Below are 20,703 nucleotides of genomic sequence, written 5' to 3'. Positions count from 1 at the left end.
AGCACTTCACCATGCAACAGAATAGTCAGAACAAACCCAATTTATTGGTACAAGTGATTACACGACTTTTAATGGCTGGGCAGGCCCTGGCTTGGGGTGCCCAGAGCAGCTGTGGCTGCCCCTGGATCCCTGGCAGTGCCCAAGGCCAGGCTGGGCAGGGCTGGGAGCAGCCTGGGACAGTGGGAGGTGTCCCTGCCTGGGGATGGGATGGGATGGGATGGGATGGGATGGGATGGGGTGGGGTGGGGTGGGGTGGGGTGGGATGGGATGGGATGGATTTTAAGGTCCTTCCAACCCAAACTATTGTGGAATTCTGTCAGGGTTACAAAAGCCAGGGAAAGAGATTACTTGTGTGGACTGCATGGGGATGTCAAACACTGTTTCTGGTATTGAGCAAGTTTTAAGAATTTTGCATGGAATCCAGCTCATGGTGGGAGCTGTACACAGTGAACTTTAAATTCCAACCCACATTTTATCACATCCTGCAACAAACAAACAAAAAAAGTGTTTAAAACTTTCGGGTGATATAAAATAGCAAAACTCAGTTCAAAAATTAGGTAACTTTATTTGATACTTTTAGAAATTTTTTACAGTTTTAAACTAAAACAGACTAAAGGAAATTCCAGTGTTTTTAAAAAGCAAAATAGAAGGAAAAAACTAAACGCCTACAATTTGATAGCTGACCAGTCAATTTCAAGTTTGCTTTCTTTCATTTTATCTATATATGCCTGAAACAGGCTTCCTTATTCCAGAGAAAATTCACTCTGCAGAAACCCTTGAGATATTTCTCATGTGTTTGTCTTAAGATTCTGCCTCATTAATTTTGAAATAGGTTTTTGAAATCCTCATTAATTTTGAAATAGGTTTTTTCCCATGTTACACCACAGAAGGAAAGATAATCTACATCTGGTCACTGGAAATCCTATGTATTACAATGTATTTACATATTTTTTTAAAAAAAAATATATATAGAATGATGTGCTGTGCAATTGGATAGAAGGCTGTAATTCAGCCAGAGGGAGGGCTGGTATCAAAACCATAAAGATCCATACAGACATAGGGTGGGAAAAGGCCACCCAGACCGAACTGAAAATCTGATGCATGTACTATGGGAAGACCTACAGTTTTGGAAAAACAGAAATGTTTGCCAAAATTTTTTTTACTACTTAGGAACAAACTTGCTTTTTCCCTTGGTTTTCGCAATGGCTCTCTCTCAGTGTCAGCACAGGAAGGGATCCAAAAGGTGACACAGTCTGTACTTCCTACTACTTACAAACAACAGCAGCAGAAAAAAAATCTTGTACCATAGATAGAAGATACTTGTATCATAGACAAAAGTCACAGAATTACTGATTTATCTGTCCTTGCAGATGTCACACAATATGCACAATTTTATAAGTCATCAAGTAGTAGCCTGAGTGAGGGGAGAGGGACCCTCTTCCCATGGGGAATCAACAACTCCACAATCAGCTACAACTGTGGGACTGATCCACGTGGTGTGTGCCATTGACAGACTGACTGACAAGGTAAAGGAAACACAAGTCAGCATCACTGACTATGTCCTTACAGAGAACTAAATTCATCATTCTTTATGTCCCATCTGCTCTTCATTTCCATAGCTTGTTTGTTTGAAATTTTTTTTGCAGGAAAAATACTCCAAGTAAGTTTTCATACCAGTCTCCTACACTGGCCAACTTCCTCAGCTGTTCTTTTTAAGGAGGGAGGAGTTGTTTTTTAGTGTGGGGTTTTTTTTTTAAATTAAAAAAAAAAGGACCAAGCTGCATAGCAGATCTTACAACAGCAAAAACATGTAAAACATTGGATCAAGAGAAAATCTTTCCTTTAGTACCTGAAATGAGATTAAAGTTTATTCTTCATGCGTACATATGTAGAGGTAAACAGATGCATTTGCAAGTGCTAAAATTAAAAATCTTTTATGTTGCACTCTTCATATACCATCCTATGTACTACTATTTGAACACCATTACAAAGTCCTTCCACAAAGACACCAGACATTTAAGATTGATAATGTTATCTCCAAGAATCAACTTCCTCTCTAAAAGTAGCTACTGTCAAGTATCCAAATGGGTTTTAGCTTGTAAATCATCTTTATACTGCCTGAAATTTTTGCTCCCAGCCTCCCACCAATCCACACCCAAAGCATTTCTGATTCAGTTTTAGTATAGTAACACTTGCAAGGGTCACAGGGGGCTCGTGGCTTGCTGGCAGGCTATCAGACCCCAGTTCCTCCAGCCTTGAAGGAACATGGTCAGTGATGAACAGAGCATCCATGGGCAGGGCTGTAAATTCAGATTTTTCTTAGGTTTTGCTTTCATGTGTTGCTAGGCTGAAAGTACCAGAGCTCACAGTTCCTGTCAGTGGCTTTAGGATTGAGGTTCTGTGTGTTCAGCCCCATGATGAGCGCAGCACATGGCCCGGGCCCCAGGCTGACAACAGTGGTCAATTCCATTTCATGCCTTTCCTACAGCACCAGGAGTGCTCTGTGACAGATTTCTTCTTGCTCTCCCACAACCAGTGCTGGCTGTGGGAATCTGTATGAGAGTGGACAGTCAAAAGGTTGCTGGAGGAGACAAGTGGCAAAATATGAGTTGAAGACAAACTGCTGACATGCTCACCCCAGCACAGGCAGAGCAGGGCACTAATTGTCCATCAGAGCAGACAGCCTGTTTGCCACACAGGCTTGCTGCCAACTTAGGGTCTGCTGCAACATCTCTGATAAACATTTTTTGCAGTCTCCACCACTGATTATGGAAAAAGTAGATTATGACACAAATAGGTTTAAACTATGCCACTGTGGGTTGCTTTTCATTTTGTCAAACTAAACCTGAACCCCTATTTTGAAGGTTTTGTTCAACATAAATCAGAACAACTTCAGTCAGAGCAGAAAAATAAAATTATCTTCTGGTTCCTTGCTGGTGAATGCAGGTGAAGGAGTGTGCTCCTCCTCAATCAGCACCAGCTTCCCACCATCCCAGCGTTCAAGGCTTGGATCTACAGTGGAGAAGTGGCAGGTTTATGGCAATTTCCTGACCACAAACATATGTTTCAGATTAAAAGAGTTATTATTTATATCCATTCCAAACCTCTGGTTCAAGGAAGAAGCTACTGTATTGGAAACATCAGAAACGACTCTTGTGTGCAACCGCACCCCAGGGTCGGGCTCTGGGAGCCCTCGCTGCACCGACTGAACAGGGTGCTCATGCCAAGTGCCACATCCTCAGGGCTGCAGATCTTTCAGCAGCACTTGACTATGAGGTGTTGGCTGTCTGCTACTGCAGGGCTCCTACCAGCCCAAGCCACCAACATTTTTAGGAGTTATGATAGAATCTTAGAAGCACAAAACGGTTTGGGTTGGAAGGGACCTTTAAGATCATCTCATTCCAGCCCCTGCCACAGGCAGGGATGTCATCCACTAGATTCAGGTTGCTCAAGGGCTACATCCAGCCTAGCCTTGAACTTCCAGGGATGGGACATAAGCTGGTGATGACCTGGTTTACTTTGAAACCATGTCTCTGCATATTTTCAGCTGACCAATATTTACATGAAACACTCAAAGTCAGTTCACGACATACAGTGCATGTCTGTCAGCAGGAAGCAGCTCTTAAGCAAAAACAATCTAGCTAGCAGATAATCTCAGAATTTTTCAGAGACAAACACTTGGATGAAGTTTGCCATCTGGAGCCAAACTTTCATGCTGACATGCAGAAAAATATTATGAGAAAACAGGATAAACTGTAACACCACCTTCACCTACGGAAGGTAGCTCCAAATAAATGTAGCAGCCTGTGCACCTGTAACCCCTGGTTGCTGGACTCACTAACAGCTTCTGGCAAACAGAACCAAGCCTGAGCCCCTGCAGTACATGAAATTAAGTCCTCTGCTAGTTCATGAAATTATGGATTATTGTGTACAGTACACTAGTTCCCAATTCAAGAAAATCCAATTTAAACTCATTATTCATCACCTATCACTAATCTACAGATGGTAAAATGCCATCTTTACTCCACATAATCTGAATATTTAACTGCAAAACTGGAACAGGTGTAACCCTCACAGAAAAGCACATAATTGATAAATAGAGATGATAGAGAGGATCAGTGAAAAGAAAGTTCTTTTATGCCACTGGCCAAAGGAAGCTTCTGGTAGCACACAAAGCTGTCTTGTTCTGAAAATGTTCCAGGCTGCCAGAAGCAATTCAACAAATTAGACATAGACAAAAAAGACTAAAATTGATACGGTTACTTTCCAGAAGATTTATCACTTTTAAGTAGCAGAAAACACAGTCTTTGTCTCACAAGAGCTGAACTGACCATCAGTGGTTACAGAACACCCTGACAGCATTCATCATATATAAACTGAGTACTCTGGGATGAAGTGCATGCTATAACTTCATTAAAACCAGGAATCCTGACCCTCAGACTATATCTGGACAGGTAGGACTAGGTTTGTTGGGTGACCCCAAGTGTCAGTGGCATGAAATGACTCTGGTTGGTGTGGTTCAGTTCTCTCCTCAAAGAACCAAAGGAGCTCATGCACTGGGCACTGCCCAGTCCCCCTGAGCCCTTCACCCATCAGCCACTTCCAGATTTTTCCTACCACCAGCACCAAAATTTCCTTATTAAGTCTATTAATTCTAATGTCATCCCTACTTGAAAATGACAAACTGTTTTCCCAATTTGCAGCAACATTTCAGATTTATGGCTATTTATCATGCCCTTAGATCTTCTCTTCCACTGCCTTTCTTGTTCAGTGTTTCCTCATGCATTTCTGAGTCATCTTCAGTTTTTTCTTATCTTCCCTCTCTCCACCCGAGCCAGCACCACTGGCAAAAACCTAAACTGAAAAGCTGTTAGTGCAGCTCTGTTCTTCATGTCCTGCTCCAGCTAGGAAAACATATGAAAACATATGCAAGATTAAAATACCTAAAGATTAATTGCTCCTTGTCGATGATGTTTTCTGGACCTCTGAAAATAGTTCCTGTCCTCATTTGCCTGAAGACACAGCCCTACATTCTTTTGAAAATATCAGAGATTATATTTGTCATGGAAAAAAGCACCATCTCTGCAGGCTTTGGATGAGTATTTGGATCTACTGGTATATCTGTATTTCACATTTGTATCAATGTGCTAAGTGTCAAGCACTGATAATCATTAGTTGTATACACTGCTGCTTGGCCAGCATATTCAGCCTTCTGTACACTACAAATAACACACCAGATGATGGAAGCATGTACAAAATACTCTGGTTTGTTCATGGACAATCAATGAAGCTGCTGTTAAAAAGAAGTATCATGGGCTTTACATGCTATACAGCCTGTGTAGTGCAACAAACCAGAAACACACACACAGCCACAGGGCTGAAGACAAGAACAAAAGCACTGGACCTTGCACTAAAACAGTGCACCTGAGCTTTAACTTCAAGGCAACACTGTTCTCAAGCATCCAATACGGGCTTTTTTAAAGAGCTGCAGGTAAATTCACAGCATCTCCCCGAGGCAGATTAACTTATTAAAGACTGCAGCCACAGTCAGCACCAGTTTCCAGCATACTCAGAAGTCAACAGGCACTACCATGGTAGTCATCATCTGTTCCCAGCTGGAACAATGCAGCGGGAATGCAAAAATCAAAGCTGAAACACAGAAATGTGCAGGGCTGAAAAATACTGTAAAGACATTCTTAACAACAGCCATACTGAGGGGTACTGTAAGGAAAGAGCATCATCCTCTGAAGGAAAAGCTTGACCAATTATCCAAGACCATGGAAAATGTTCAAGAAATATGGAAACAGTTTTCTAAATGAAGATTTCTATGAAACATGTTAATAAACCTTTTGGAAAATAGGCTGTGCTGCAGATTTTCTGTTGTCTGGCATCTGTCCAATTTAAGAGAAAACGTTTAATATTTTCGCAAGTGTAATTCCTACACATGTGGATGCATTTTTATTAGTGCCACTGGTAAACACAGAATATATCTTTAAATCTGTTGTGTTTCTCTTTTATATATTTCATCTAAAATGTTCTTCATTTCTGACAAGAAAAATAAAATCCACAAAATTCAAAGAGGGTTTGGGATACTTTTCTCTTGTCATCCTCAGTAAAGTCTTTCATATTCCATTCTATCTTCAGCTGCATTTGGGCAATCCTTCAGCAGGGAGGAGACCAAAGCACACACCTGAAGAAGGAATCTGACCCTCATTACTGGGATCCAAAGATTTTCTCAAATGAAGTTTTGTTTTAGTGGTGTTGATTGTTGCTGGGGTTTTTGTGTTTGTTTGGGGTTTTTTTGACTAAAAGAAATGCTTCCCCTGAACACATACAAGTTCTCAGAACCCCTACTGAATTTCTACAGATAAGGCTTAGTATGTGAAAGACATAAACAACAAGCCTCTCAACATTATTTTTAACATTAATATTACTTTAATTACTTTACATATTAAAACTCAAGTTTGGTGTGGAATGTGTATTGAAAATAATCAAATAAAATCAGAGTCAGTCATGTTGAACTGATAGGCATATTTTCCTATACAACATTAAGTTTTAAATTAAGCTGATCAGGGAAGTTTTTTAAAGACAAAAAAAAGCCTTGTTGTTTGATGGAAGGGATTGATCTGCCCAGGATCAGGGTCCAAACAGTCACAGCCAAACTGGAGCACCAGGGTCACCTGATTTGTACAGTACTGAGATAGTCAAAGTCTGTAAATTGTTGCCACTTCACATGCTTTAACTGGATGTACTACACTGAGAAGCAATTGTGATTTTTTCCCCTGCATTCTTTGTTGTTTGGGGGAGAAAAAAATTACACTTAAAAACAGATAAGAAATGCCCCAAAACCCGAGGTGAGGCAGAATGTCCAGAATGCAACTGTGAAATGCCTAGTTCAGTGGGACCAGTTCTTCTGTTTTAACTGAGCTATGAACAATCTGAAATAAACTGTTTCCTAACCACACAGGAGAACAAATACAAAAGTACACTTTCAAGTAGATGATAACACCTAATGCTTTGTCATCAGAAAGCTACTGGCTTTTAAGTATGTAGAAAGCTACTCCAAACAACATTCTGACTAAGAGATGATCAAGGCAAAAACCAATAGAACTTTGAGTCAGTCTTCAACTTACCTTGCTATTTATCAAGTTAATTATTTAAACAAAAGACTGCTTTCATAATTTAATAACCATACTTACACAAATACTTAAATTAAGGCATAATGCAGCTAACTGAAGTTTTCAGTGAAGTGTTTCTGTTGCTTTTTATTATTAATAACTGGTTCAGGTTACTGCTGGCCAAAGTAATGGGCCATTAAAGAGAAGACTGAAAAGCAGATTGCTTCAGTACTATCTTCTTGTAAATTAAATGTTGTGTTGGCCATTGGACCCAGGGAGCTTTCAAAAAAAACTTCATAAATCATCTTATCAGACAAGGTTCAAGGCTTCAAGCAGAAGCTGGTAAAACTCTGAAGCCAGAGCGTGGTTTTAGAGAAAGCTGCTCACATTCTAGAGGAAGAATGCTACCATTGCCCACAAAAGCTTTCATCCAAAAAACACAAGGCAAAATTATGGAAGATGTAGCCAAAAAGACAATGGTTGATATTTAACCGACATTCTTGAAAAGAGAGCCCTTCAACTCCAATTCAACATGCCAACTGGAGACTCTCAATTTAACAATAATGCCTCTATCTGCATCACTGCAACAATACTTTTGTAAATGACATTCTGGGCTCCCAAATACTCGAGAGTATTTCTTCCATGCAATCTGGAATCATATCGAAGGATCCTATAACACTTCCTTTTTCTATTTCAGTTTTTGTGTGAAGTGTTTGAGGCTTTCTAGAATTGCAACATAAGTGCAGAACAGACTCCTCTGATAAAGCCAAATGTACTTAGATGGAACAAGTAACACAAAAAACCCATTATCTTTCTATGTACAAAAGCTGATGCATAAAAGACTCAATCATATTATACAGGAAAACAAACAATTTCAGGAATATGAAGTAAGACCAGCTGCACCCCAAAATTTTTAAATTCACAAATTCCTTCACAATGTAGCAAGAGACACAAAATAATAAGTGAGCTCTCAGGTTCACTCCAGAACCTGACAGACTATGCTTTGGCTATTCTTGGGACAAAGACAAAACATGACTTAGGCAGTTGGTAAGTTACTGAGCAGCAAGTATCTTTTAAATCATAACTGTCTCTAGCACCATATGTGCTCCGTTGGGAATGAAAAATTAGACTATTTTCTTCAGAATTAGAAATCACAATTATATTCCTTGAATGAAGAACAAATAGAAGCTCAAAGCCCCAAACATAAGAACATTTGCGCTTTAACATTTTCCCAATGAAAATACTGCCTGTTAAGCTTAGTATAGTGCTACTACCTAATTTTTTTCACCTATTTGGTTTATATTTTATTTCTAAACATTCCTAATATGCATTTGCTTCCAAGCATTATTCTGTGACCAACCCTCTTTATTATCAGAGCCCTCAGAGTTCACATGAATGCCTAGAAAGCTTCCCGAAGCTGTACTCACCCTGCCTTTTAAACTAGACTAGTAGCTCAGGTACATAGAAGTAAAAACAAAGACAAAAAAGTTAAGAGATGCATTTAATGCATCATGGTAGCATAAAGCCTTTTCGAGTAATGGTAATTTAACCATTCTCTGCATTTCCTGAATGTCAGTTTGTAATAATGCATTCCCTTATACCAATGGCTTTGACAAGTCAGGAGAAGTAAATGGTGACAACAGGGAAAGTGCAAAAAAAAAAAAATCCAAAGAACCCCCCCATGTTTCTCTCAAGTAAGCATTGTAGCAGACTTGTTCAATGCTTTTCCTCCATGTTAACCTACATCATGGTACAGCAGAGAAACAGCCACACAAGCACAGAATACTGAGTAAATAAAAGACTCTTGATGCTATCCTGCTATAATGCAAATGGAACAAACGGTCAAAGGCATTCAGTAACAGTGATCATTGAAACCCACACATCAGAACTCCTGGAGAGCACCATATTTCAGAAAGATGTTTTAAGTATATAGCTGTACCAAAGCTGGAGGCAGAACATTCCTTGCTGGATTTGATGATCAGACTCCTAGTGAGGTTCCTCAATGAAAGCAAACCCTACTAAACCAGTCCTAAGTACATACTGGTTTTATGTATGTTTGTGAGGGAAAGTAAGGAGTTCTTATCACATCACTTATTCCAGCTGGTTTTGTTCTGCATTTAGGCATTTGCTTTCAAGGTCATCCTTATTCTGAGCAGTTGGTTCCTCACTGTGGGCCACAGAGATTTCTGACTGGTCCGTCTTTGTGCTGGTATCAGCCAGCTCCTCTTCAGCTGAGGCAGAGCCGTGCAGCTCCTTCACGTGCAGGGTGGGGTTAGTCATTTCCTCAGTGTCCTGTTGAGAGGCTGGCACACTGCTGTCTTTGGGAAGCTGGGGGCAGTTGACAGGAGCTATCACCACAGGAGGCTGAGGTAGGTCTTTCTGTAAATGGAAGATCACAGTCAAAATGATGGAAAACAAGAACTATTGTGTCCAGTTATCCAAGGAAACGGTCATAAAAGATGAAGACTAAAGGTCCATCGACTCTGCAATCATTCTCCAGCAGTGGACAGATGCATACAGTTACCCTTTCTTTGTGTTTTATAGGACACCAGAGGAATTTTTCCTTCCAGAAAAGTGTTTGCTTTCTGAGTGATTGTTCCTCACCCGTTTCAGATGTGCTCTGCTGATAAGGCAGCAACAGGCACTTGGTCCTTGGCCACTGTCCAGTTCTGCCCACCTTTACTATCACTGTACAAGAACTGGCAACTTTTACATAACATTTCAGATGATCTTTAACAATTAAATTAATTTCTCTAGTGGAAGCTTGTGAAAGTTATCATAAACAGTTGAATAATAAAATAAGATTCACTGGGGGAACTTCCAGCTTCACAGATTTGGCCTTCTAGTAAGTATTCAAAAACTAAAATCATGCATGACAGAAATTATTCCTTTTTGAATCAAGCTAATTTCACTTGTAGCACTGTGAAACAAAGGGATAATAATACTGAACTACATTTCCACCTTCATAAACAATATGCTATGAAAAAATATTAAGAAAGTATTTTAAGGATATATTTTATATAGTACTAAACCCCACATTTTATATAATATTGTAACCTTTTACTATTAGTGATACTTTCAAGAGAGCTCAAACAAGTAACATTTTGGCAGAATGAAGGATGGACAAGGTCTACTTCACTACTCTGATTTAAGTGGCCATAAAAATTGCAAAAATCAGAAAATCTTACTGAGGCATAAAAAGTACGTAAAAAAGCAAACAATCAAGCAAAACCAAAATCTTTGTGTTTGTGTAATAATACTGCAATATTTTACTCAACTTTAATTCTAGTTAGGTTTTTATAATATTAGTATTTCCTGAAGACACTCATATCAAACTGGTATTCACCGCAAAGCCGCTGCCCGTCCAGAACATGGCAAGCTCCCTTCTCCAAAGGGCCACCACGAAGCTGGTGAGGAGAGTACAGGGCACCAGGTAGAGGAGAGCAGGCTGGCCCATCTGCATCAGTGCCAAGGCAACAAAGGTCACAAGAAGGCCTATGCCATATGCTGGAAGAAAAGAAACCCAGCAAACACAGTTATTCCGATACAGCTTTGCTCAATCACAACTAAATAACTGGCTAAAGGAGCATTCTCACTGGAACTTTTTTCAAACAATATGCAAAACACCTCCAGAAGTTTTACAGGCCTCTTTAGTCTTATTTACACCATGTAAACATGGAATACTACAGTTTTTCTATTGATAACATGTGAAAGTAGTGTGATTGGCCTAGTCCATACTGTGCAATCAAACAACTACCTTAAGCAAAATAAATATATGAAATATTGTGCATAATATTATATTTGTGAACTCAGCGGATACAGACAAACATTTTGACCATTATAATGTGCTTCTCGTTTGGGTTGGCTTTAGCTGTTTCTTCCTATCCTGCCACACAGCTAAAAAAAAAAAAGCCAGCCTGCTCTAGGTTTTTATTACCTTCTATTTAATTTCTGCATAAATGTGGCAAAATTTATTTAGTAGAACAGAAGTAGCTTGGATCTCATAATGTAATTATTTTCAATTACGTTTTCAAGACAATGAAGTTAATCCAACTTTTTCTTCAGATCCAGATTCCAGATTTTTCTTCAGGAGGTCAAGAAAGACATTGAGGGGCTGTCCAGAGAAGGGAAAAGAGCTGGGGAAGGGTCTGAGAGAAGTAGCTGAGGGAGCTGGGAAAGGAGCTCAACCTGGAGAAAAGGAGACTCGGGGGGACCTCCTCACTCTCCACAACTCCCTCACAGGAGGGTACAGCCAGGTGGGCTGCCAGGGAACAAGGGACAGGACAAGAGGAAATGGCCTCAAGTTCTACCAGGGAGGTTTAGATTGGATGTTAGGCAGAGCTTCCTCCCCAAAAAGGTTTTCCAGTCCTGGCACAGCTGCCCAGAGCAGTGTTGGAGTACCTGTGTCTGCAGGGATTTAAAAGATTTATGGATTTGGCATCTGGGGATATGGTTAGAGGTGGGCTTGGCAATGCTGGGGGACTGACTGGACTTGATGATCTCAGAGGGCTGTGATTAGAATAATCAATAGCTCTTGACAGCTCTTGAAAATGCTTTTTGAGCAGCGGCATATTCTGTTATTACTGAGAGTTCCTTATATATAATTAAAATGTTTCTTATTGTTTCTAATTACGATTTAAGCCCATTGCCTCACATCTTATGTGCACACCTGTAGGAAAAGTGTCTCTGTCCTCTCTGCAGTCTCCCATTAGGTAGCTGTGGGCAGCAACAGAATCTCCTCTTTGACTTCTCTTCTTTTTACAACCCTGTGCTCCAGTCTTCATCCATCCTGATGGTCTCCACTGGATTTACTCCAGTATGTCAATGTCTTGTCTGGCACCAGGGATCTTGGTTAACTCAGTCTTAAGTGACAAATCGAGAGGAATAATCACTCCTCTCATAACTGCTGACTCCATCTTGCTAACTCAGCCCTGTATGTGGCTCATTCTCAGTGCTGCAATAGTACACTGCTGAGTCTTTATCAATACAACATTTTCTGATTTCTGCAAACACATTTTTAAAGTACCAGATAAGACAACAATTTTGTTTGACTATATATGAGAGACGTTGATTTGGAACATCAATAAAAGCATCTTTCTACCCCTGCTAGAAGTGTCCATGAACCTAGGTATTTTTTCAAAAGAATTTCTAAAGAAATTGTTAATGACAATTTCTCATGAAATTCACTGCAAGCATTAGAAGTCTTTGCTAGCAGAAGTACACTGTAAGTATGTCCTAGAGTGAGAAGGAAGTGAGTTTTTTGGGAGGTTGTGGTCAAACAGGACATCAGGACAAGACAACAGGAATCTGTCAGATCCTATTCATCAGGAGTATTTACGTTCATGGCACATAACTCCATGGATTTTACAAACCAAAGAAGAAAACTTATCTAGAGGTGTTACAGTCATCATAATAAAATTCCTTGCATCATAGCTTATGCATTTTTAGAATACACAAGAAATTAAGAATAAAGCCAAAGGATGATATCCCTGAACCTGAATTCTCATGCACAATAAACTCAAAGATTCATGAATCAAGAAACCACGATGAGTAGCTGAGCACATGTAAAAATAGTGTAATTACAAGGGGTAGACTGAGACCTTGGCAGCCATGGTAACAAGAGCTTCCCTCCCCTTACATAAGGAAGGCAAAACAGCTCAGAAAAGCAACATCAGCTAGTTTGGTGATGGAAGATCTAGCCTTGAAAGCACTTTGATAAATATTTCTGTTTAATAATAAAAAGAGGAACAGGATAAAACCCCCACACTATGCCATGCAAGACTGATGGCATGCTTTTAGAGGGAGCCACTCCTGTAGGTCTTGTGTTCAGGTGGCACTGTGGTACATACCTATTGTGCAGGCTACAAAATAGACTCTGGATGACTGCACCTGAATATCAAATCTATGGCAATAGGCTACCAGTAAGCCTAGGAAAGGAAAAAACAGTTACAATATGCTTTCAATCTAGTCACACACTTCATGATTAAAAAAAAAACAAACAAAAAACATCAAACCAACTAGGAACTTGCAAGAATTTTTTTTCCCACAAAACTTCCTTGGCACCCTGTGTTTAAGCACCATGAGAGCACATCCAGGAGGCTGCACAATTTACAAACCAGTTATCTGATGGTACAAGCCCCATGTATTGGAAGCACTCCAAAAGTAAAATACACAGCTACAGACATGCAGATCATAGATAAAAATGTCATATCATCTCTACTAAACATTTGTAAAACTACAGTGTTCACAACAAGAGCAGGAGTAAGTTCAGCCCTTCGACCTGGTACTGAAGACAGTAGAATTTTATGGTTAATGACTATGCCTGTTTCAGGTTGAGGGGAGGAGGGGAGACTAATAGGCATGACAGAGTTCATATTTCCCAAAATACAAGAAAGTAAACAAATGATTTTGCAGAAGAAATCTTAAAGCCAGAAGGTGCATAATTTTTTCACCTGCAGTGATGCCAGGGTTAGTTCTACATAATATCTAAAATCAAATTTTAGAGATGTGGCAGAAATAGTGGGTGTAGTGTAACTAACAGTCAGGAAGTGTTGAGTGGTCAGGCATCTGTACTTAATCTGTGTGCAAACAGACAAATCATTTCCTCTATCACAATACTATCAAAGATGCTTTATAGTATAAAATCAGTTGCTAAATCTACTCCTGCAATTTCTCTACATTTCTTGACATCACTGCATGTGAAACTGAACCATAAGATTAATGTGCATTTTTCTTGTTGAAAAGGTGAATAGTGCACAAGAAAACCCTATACTTGAAAATTTATCAGATTTATACCAGTCAAATCAAACCTACCACTTGAAGCAGGAGTACAAGAGGAATAAACTAATACGACAATGCAACATGTAAAATTCTTAACATGCTAAACAATACCTGGAACTAAAATGTCTCCAAATCCTAGGAGAGAAAAAGGCCTGTCACATAGAGCCAAGGGTGAGGAATTCAGTCGTGGAACCTTCAGGACCATTGGGAGCTTGGAATGAGAGAGAGACATGTCTGATGAAAAGCATAGTGACACTACCTACCAGAACTTGTTCCTGCTGTACTCAAAGTGCAAGTCAAATACATCAAATGTCTCTTTTTATACCTTCATTACATACAATATTACTGACAACTAACAAAATGCATTTAAGATGGGAATGATGAAATACTTTCTAAACACTAGGTTAACTTCAAAGTCTTCACATACAATAGGACATCAACTCTTCTTTAGCTGCAGGTATGTACAAAATTTAGGTAAGCTGCTACATGCGTAAGAAATAATAATTTATACAGTTCATTCATCTGGGTGCAATAAAAGTCTCAAAAGACCAAGACACGAATAATTTTAAAAAGTCATTTTTCAAATCACTTTAAAGACTCTTCCCTGCCCACTGTGTTCCTATTTACTACATAAATTGCAATGTGAGGCACAGTATGCCACGGTCCATTGCAAACCTGTATTTTATTTCTTACATTGCATTAAATAAATTTTATTCTCTTTTTTATTTTCTTATATTAGTGCCAAAATAATTTTATATAATACTTATACTTTCATGACTACTTTATACAATTCATTCTGTGCACAAAGTTGAATCCAAAGGGGTACTAAAGGGGTACAGGAGAGAAGAACAAAAGAAGTCAAAGAAATAGTATGGACTTGTATGGATTGATCCACATCCTTCAAACAACTATCTTCTTTGCTATTTTCCCACATGACACTACTACATTCATTGCTGAAACAGATCAAATTAATCCTCAAATTAATATAACCAGGTTTTCCTACTGATTAGTTTTTTTGTTTTGTTCACTATATCTCACTATCTCCTACATCTCACATACTTTCCTCCCTGAGTCAGCCACATCTTGTAAGGTGTTCATGCAATTGGCTGCTGTCCAACGGTGAAAACCCACTGAACACTGACTTCTGTTTTCTTCTGTCTCCAATTTGTGTTCCTCTCCTTTACCTATAGCCTCAGCTTTCCATAAAGCAAATGTCAAAAAAGGGAAGGAGGGGGAAGAGACAGACTGATTATATGTTTTATCTCTTTAGGAAAACATGCTCACGCTTAATTAGCAACAAGTTAATATTTACAGATGTGGTCATGTTTTTGTGAAGCTGAGCTAGCCAGCTTTCTTATCTTGAAACCCTGTCAAAAAAAGATAAAGGAAAACCAAAGCTGGTGTGATGAACCACTACAAGTCTGCTTTGCCCCTCCAGAGTAAACATTCAGGAGCACTTATTCCCACATTAAGCTCTTTTCAGACTGGCATCTTCATTTCAGCTTTGTGGTCTTGAATTTTAGAGAAGTTAAAAGTGTAATAGTTGAAAGCTAGTGCCAGATTTTCAGACAACATGCAGTACCTTTTCATGAGTGGCAGAATCAGATGGGCCTGCAGCCACCTCCACCATTATACTCTCCCCAGTCTAAAGAAAAAAATGGGAAAATTGTAAATCAGCACTCAGCAGCTCTGGGATCATTTAGGAACACACAGAGAAACAAGTCATTACATTTTGCTCTGTGGGCAGCAGGCAACAGAGAAGCACCTTACTTACCTTTGTCAGAAAAGGTGTGATAAATACAAAGAATACATCATACACAAAAAGAACCAGGAGAAGTAAGGTACAACCCTGAAGGAAGAGACAAGATATTTGATATTTACACACAATGCATTAGCAAATAGCAAAGAATTAATAATTAGAAGGCTATTCAAAGAAAAAGCTTGCAAAGGCTAAAACAAGTCATTAATGTATTTTGCTTAATTCCTAAATATTTTAGATAGAGGAATAGGGCCTTGTATGCACCATAAAGTAATTCTTAAACACAAAATTACATGTTATTGCCCAAAATTCTTTATCATGTAAAATCTGGAAATGGTGCCACTTCAGTTTAGTGGGAAATATGAAGAAGCTCTGCACTGGAAGATGCCAGGCATAACTTGAAACACTATACAGCCATTTACTGTCAGTCTGTACAAACTTATAGGTGAAGACAATTTGAAACAAGAGTTTGAAGAGCTGCTGAAGGGGCAACTAAATGACTAATACTGATTTTTGTCTTAGGATACTGACTAAGGTCAGAAAGATTTGAAAAAAAACCACTAGACTGATGCATTAGTTGTATGTCAATTTGAAAAATAAAATCAGAACAATCAAAACAAAACAAACATCCCCCCCAAACAAAATACTCAAATACCAAATACATAAATAAAGGGGTGGTGTGTGATTTACTAGTCAACACTTTACAGAATCTACAGAACAATCACATGCCACTTCTGGGTCTTTGTTATACTCATTGCATCCCCTTTCCCCCTTTTTTGAATGGAAGTGCATTTCCAAGGCAATATACTCCATTATAAGTGACTCCTCTGTTCAAAGATACACATGCAAACTTCTTTAACTTTCTTCTGAAAGTCTGTAATTTCTGTTTAACTTTCATACCTTAAATGTAGGTAGGCGAATTGTTTTCAACATGTAAAGACAGAAAGCAATTCCTAAAGCATCTTGCAGAACCCAGGCCCACCTTAAAAAGAAGAAAGTAACATTTTTGCAGGAAGCAGCAGGAAAAAACAGACTAAGCCTTGTCCTCACTAAGGACCTGCTTGGGACAAATTAAAAACCCTTTTATTCAAAATACTTGCTTCAAATTGACATTGTTGTCAGCATGAGTTTGCAAATGGAAGTTGTTTTTCATCAACCTGATAACCTTCCACAAAGAAGTGCCTGGCAGATCAGGGAAGACCTGTGTGATAGTGTCTATCTAGACTTCAGTAAGGCTTTCCACTGCCAATCTTCCATAAAATCCTCACAGAGAAACTGATGAAGTATGAGCTGAATGAGTAGTGAGGCAGACTGAAATCTGGCTGAATAAGGTCAATGGATACCAAAATGGGAAGTGCTGGGGTCCTTTGTCCTTTGTACAGGTGTGCACCCTTGTGTGCTGAGGCAAACTTACAGTTGGGCCTGTTTTACAATTGTGTTTTGCAAGTTGTGTAGAGAAGTGCTCTTTGCCTTACTCTCAACTGCTAGGGTCAAAGAGAAGTAGGATCTGAGATAAACAACACTAAGGTTTCCCAAAAATTGCTATGGTCTAGGTACACTAAGGTTTCCCAAAAATTGCTATGGTCTAGGTACAATGAGAGATGGTGCTGTTGGGTCAGTACACATGTACCTGCTGATGGAGCTCTTGCAGGAGACACTCAGGCCCACTTCAGCTCTGATGCAGAAAATGGATTTCCTATCCTAAATACTTTAGAACATTCCTATAGTACTGCTGTACTCCTCAGTCTGACACTTATCATTCTAAAGGGTCTTTCAGAGTTGATGATTCCTGGATTTGAGTTCTGCCATTGAATGGCCCACACAGAACACAGATCCCACAAAAGCACTGACATGCATTCAAAGCACAAGTCAGACATCTTTGATATCATCATCTGAAACACAAGCCAGCATTTCAGTTCCAATACTGAATGCCCAATAGAGGACCCAAGAAGATGAACACAACCTGTATACATGGGAAAACTGGAATATCTGGAAGTGAGGTAAGAGGTAAAAAATCCCAAACAAAAACAAAACCACAACACTCTGTAAAAGATCCACCTCTAACAAAACTGGTAAGAACTTGCTACAGTTAGGTACTACAGCAACACTGGATGTAGAGAATTGTACACTGACTTGTACAAGAAAGTTGAGAGAAACTAAAGATCTGACAATCTTACCAGTTCTTATTCTCATGAAGAAATAAGTTAGACAACTTGTGTCCAACTTTCCATATCACTTCTGAAAAGCTGTCTTAAATCAAAGAGATCAGAATACTGACTGAGACTCAGAGAAATTCAAGCTTAACAAGAAACAGTTTTCTGTAATTTAAATGAACAAGAAAAAGATGAAGTACATAAGGAACAACTAAGAATTTCTGCATGCCTCTATTTTTTTTTTCCTGTCATTCCTAATTTCTGGATACATGTAGACTTCTGTGGATGTCAATTACTTATACTATAAAGCATATTACAATTTTTAGCACAGAAAAATTTTTAGCACAGATCACTTACTGATCTTCATTTCGGAAGATTCCCCAGACTATGCTGACAGAGATACAAAATACTGCCAAGAGCAACATCCGGACCTGGGGACGCTTGTGAAAATATGGCAAGTTGTTGTCTGGGATTCTGAAAAAGAATCACACCAAAGCTACAGTTGTCTATGTACATAGCCTCTTCCTTTATCAACATTTTGAAGCATGAAGCCACCTTTTAAACCCCACGCCTACCCAACAGTATAAAAATCTAAGTTTCCCTATTAAAATTTTGAAAGTTGCCACATACCTACACTTTCCCAAGGGGAATCTTCTTACAAAGGGAGACAGACAGCTATAAAGACCAATCGAGGCAGCCAGGCAGAATATTCCTATTATAACATAGACTGAGGGGAAAAAAGTATTAAGTCCCAAGTAAGATAAGGCAAGAAATGTTTTTTTTCATATCCTGGCTGAATAAAGAACAGACAGTCAATAAGACTAAATGAGAAATAAGGCTTGCATTTCAACAGTGAAAGGTAAATTCAGAGACTTCAAATGGTTGACTAGATTTGTGCTCTTTAAGTATCTAATTCTAGCTCCTTTTACTCAGGTGTACTTTATGCAATACCTACTTTAACAAATCAAAACCTATATCCTAATCTTAAACTAAGTCATAAGCCTCAAAGGCAACATATGGTGAAGCATTTATCTCTCTTTCTGAGTATACAGGAGCATTATAAAGGACTATTAAAGTCACTAAGTAGCAAAACTAATCAATACAGATGGGATGCATGTTTCACTACTTCCTCAAAAATATGAAGAAGCACTAGGCTCTCATATTTTGTCAATCCACTAAGTGATCAGTAGAAAATTATAATCTTTATAAAGATAAAATATTATCCTTGATCTTGACTTCAAATTGAACAATAACAGAGAGAAAGAATAGGTCTGAGAACATGAAAATATTAAGTCTGTATCTACTTAACAGGCTTTAATGTCTGAAAGAAGCTTCATGATCAACCTCACAAAAAGGAGGATTAGAAATCTACTCAGTGAGTTTTCTTACAGTATTTTAAATCGTATTGGGATGAAGGCACATGTCAGAACCGAGATATTTCATTACTATTTTCCTGATAAAGTGTTCTTTGAACGATGTCAGCCTTGTGATACTGAAGATGTATCAATACAAATACAACCTTAAGAGTACCTAAGTGGTCATAGAAGAAATAAAGGAGGACGAGCATTGAGCAGCACATCACTACAAACACACAGATCATTATGGGAGTCACATCCACTGTTTCATCATCATGTTTCTCCGCCCCATCATCACGCTTGTGCTTCATGTACCTCCTGAAAGAGTAACATGGGTACCATCAGTTCATTCCTTCTGCAACAAAATACAGAAGGACACTAAATCTTCAGCAAAAAACCACAAGGGATTGAAACAACACCAATGCCTGCTTTGGTTCCCACTCAAGTCAGTGGGATTCCATATTTTCCATGGAGGTACGAACATCAGCTGTAATGCAATGCATAAACCAGTAACTGCTGTGTTAACTTATCTAGAGGACTATTTCATTTGCTAAAAACTCAACTGAATCCTGAAAACTACTACAGAACAATTTGTTAACTTCAGAAGAAATGCTTGAATCAGGTTGTGTATACAAAACAAATGTTAGAAATTAGTGTGGCACAATGACCTCCTTCTCCCAATCCCACCTGCTAGCAAAAAGTAACCATAAAATTTCATTTAAAAATTGGTAACAAACATAGCATGTGTTAGCCATCCAATCAATTTGGTTTGCCCTATACCAGTAAAAGCAAATTTTATTATTTTTTTACAAAGCATTTATGTGGTGAATTTTCGCAAAAGGGAAGCCTATTACTTAATAATTTTCTTTATGAGCTTTTCTAATGTTTGATCTTCTAACATGGCAAAATCCTGAAAAAATCTACACGCAATTTATACTCTAATGATTTTCTACCGTGACTAAACCAATGCAAGGCTCAGGGCCTTTCTAGCATCACATGAGCATTTTCCCTGGAGTCTCCTAACCTCACCAGCAGAGCTGCCAGGTGATGCTTACATAAACACCATCTATTTTTTGTTCTGTGAAAAATACAGGAAACTGGTATACTGCATTTAGTTACTCACTTTTTCACATCTCTGCTTCCTGCCCAGTAGCCTCCAATTGCAACTGTCCCCACGGCCATGACAAAGATAATCACCATATTGTAGTCCAGCACAGGTTCATTTGGTGCATACATTGCTCCTTTCACTGAACTGCCAAAACTCTGTGGAGGTAAATACAAGTTAGGAAGCACATCCAAAAAGCCACCTTAGCAAAGGTTCACTTAATTTTCACTAAGCTTTCACTAAGCAACCTCAGAATGAGGCTTTATTATAAACACGTAAGAGCCATCTATTGGCTCTTCTATTAGTGATATTTATTTCCAGCACCAGGCTGTATTTTGATTTTATTCCAAAGATGAGAGATAATGTCCCAAGAGATTCTTTTTCCAAAACACAATAATGCAATCTTCATGAATACACTCTCTACATAGTCAAA

At 38.8% G+C, this 20,703-nt stretch overlaps 1 protein-coding gene across 2 annotated transcripts in view; it reads right to left on the bottom strand.

Moving 5' to 3' along the window:
- Window positions 1-541: 541 nt before the first annotated feature.
- SPPL2B (signal peptide peptidase like 2B) overlaps window positions 542-20,703 on the bottom strand; it is a 31,958-nt gene continuing 11,796 nt past the window's right edge. The window contains exons 5-15 of one of the 2 annotated variants that reach the window (XM_064396495.1): window positions 20,289-20,428; window positions 19,341-19,483; window positions 18,441-18,537; window positions 18,168-18,284; window positions 16,558-16,639; window positions 15,673-15,747; window positions 15,481-15,543; window positions 14,010-14,109; window positions 12,968-13,045; window positions 10,465-10,625; window positions 542-9,497 (exon numbers count right to left, since the gene is read on the bottom strand). In XM_064396495.1, the coding sequence (XP_064252565.1) occupies window positions 9,210-9,497; window positions 10,465-10,625; window positions 12,968-13,045; window positions 14,010-14,109; window positions 15,481-15,543; window positions 15,673-15,747; window positions 16,558-16,639; window positions 18,168-18,284; window positions 18,441-18,537; window positions 19,341-19,483; window positions 20,289-20,428 (1,344 nt within the window). In that variant the 3' untranslated portion in view covers window positions 542-9,209. Of the gene's footprint in view, window positions 9,498-10,396; window positions 10,626-12,967; window positions 13,046-14,009; window positions 14,110-15,480; window positions 15,544-15,672; window positions 15,748-16,557; window positions 16,640-18,167; window positions 18,285-18,440; window positions 18,538-19,340; window positions 19,484-20,288; window positions 20,429-20,703 lie in introns of both variants that reach the window. The other variant, XM_064396496.1, reaches the window with a different exon arrangement.

Source organism: Passer domesticus, chromosome 21, assembly GCF_036417665.1.
Source record: "Passer domesticus isolate bPasDom1 chromosome 21, bPasDom1.hap1, whole genome shotgun sequence".
NCBI classification, from domain to species: Eukaryota; Metazoa; Chordata; class Aves; order Passeriformes; family Passeridae; genus Passer; species Passer domesticus.
Note: the sequence above shows the minus strand (reverse complement) of the source record. Positions and strands in the feature narration are given on the sequence as shown.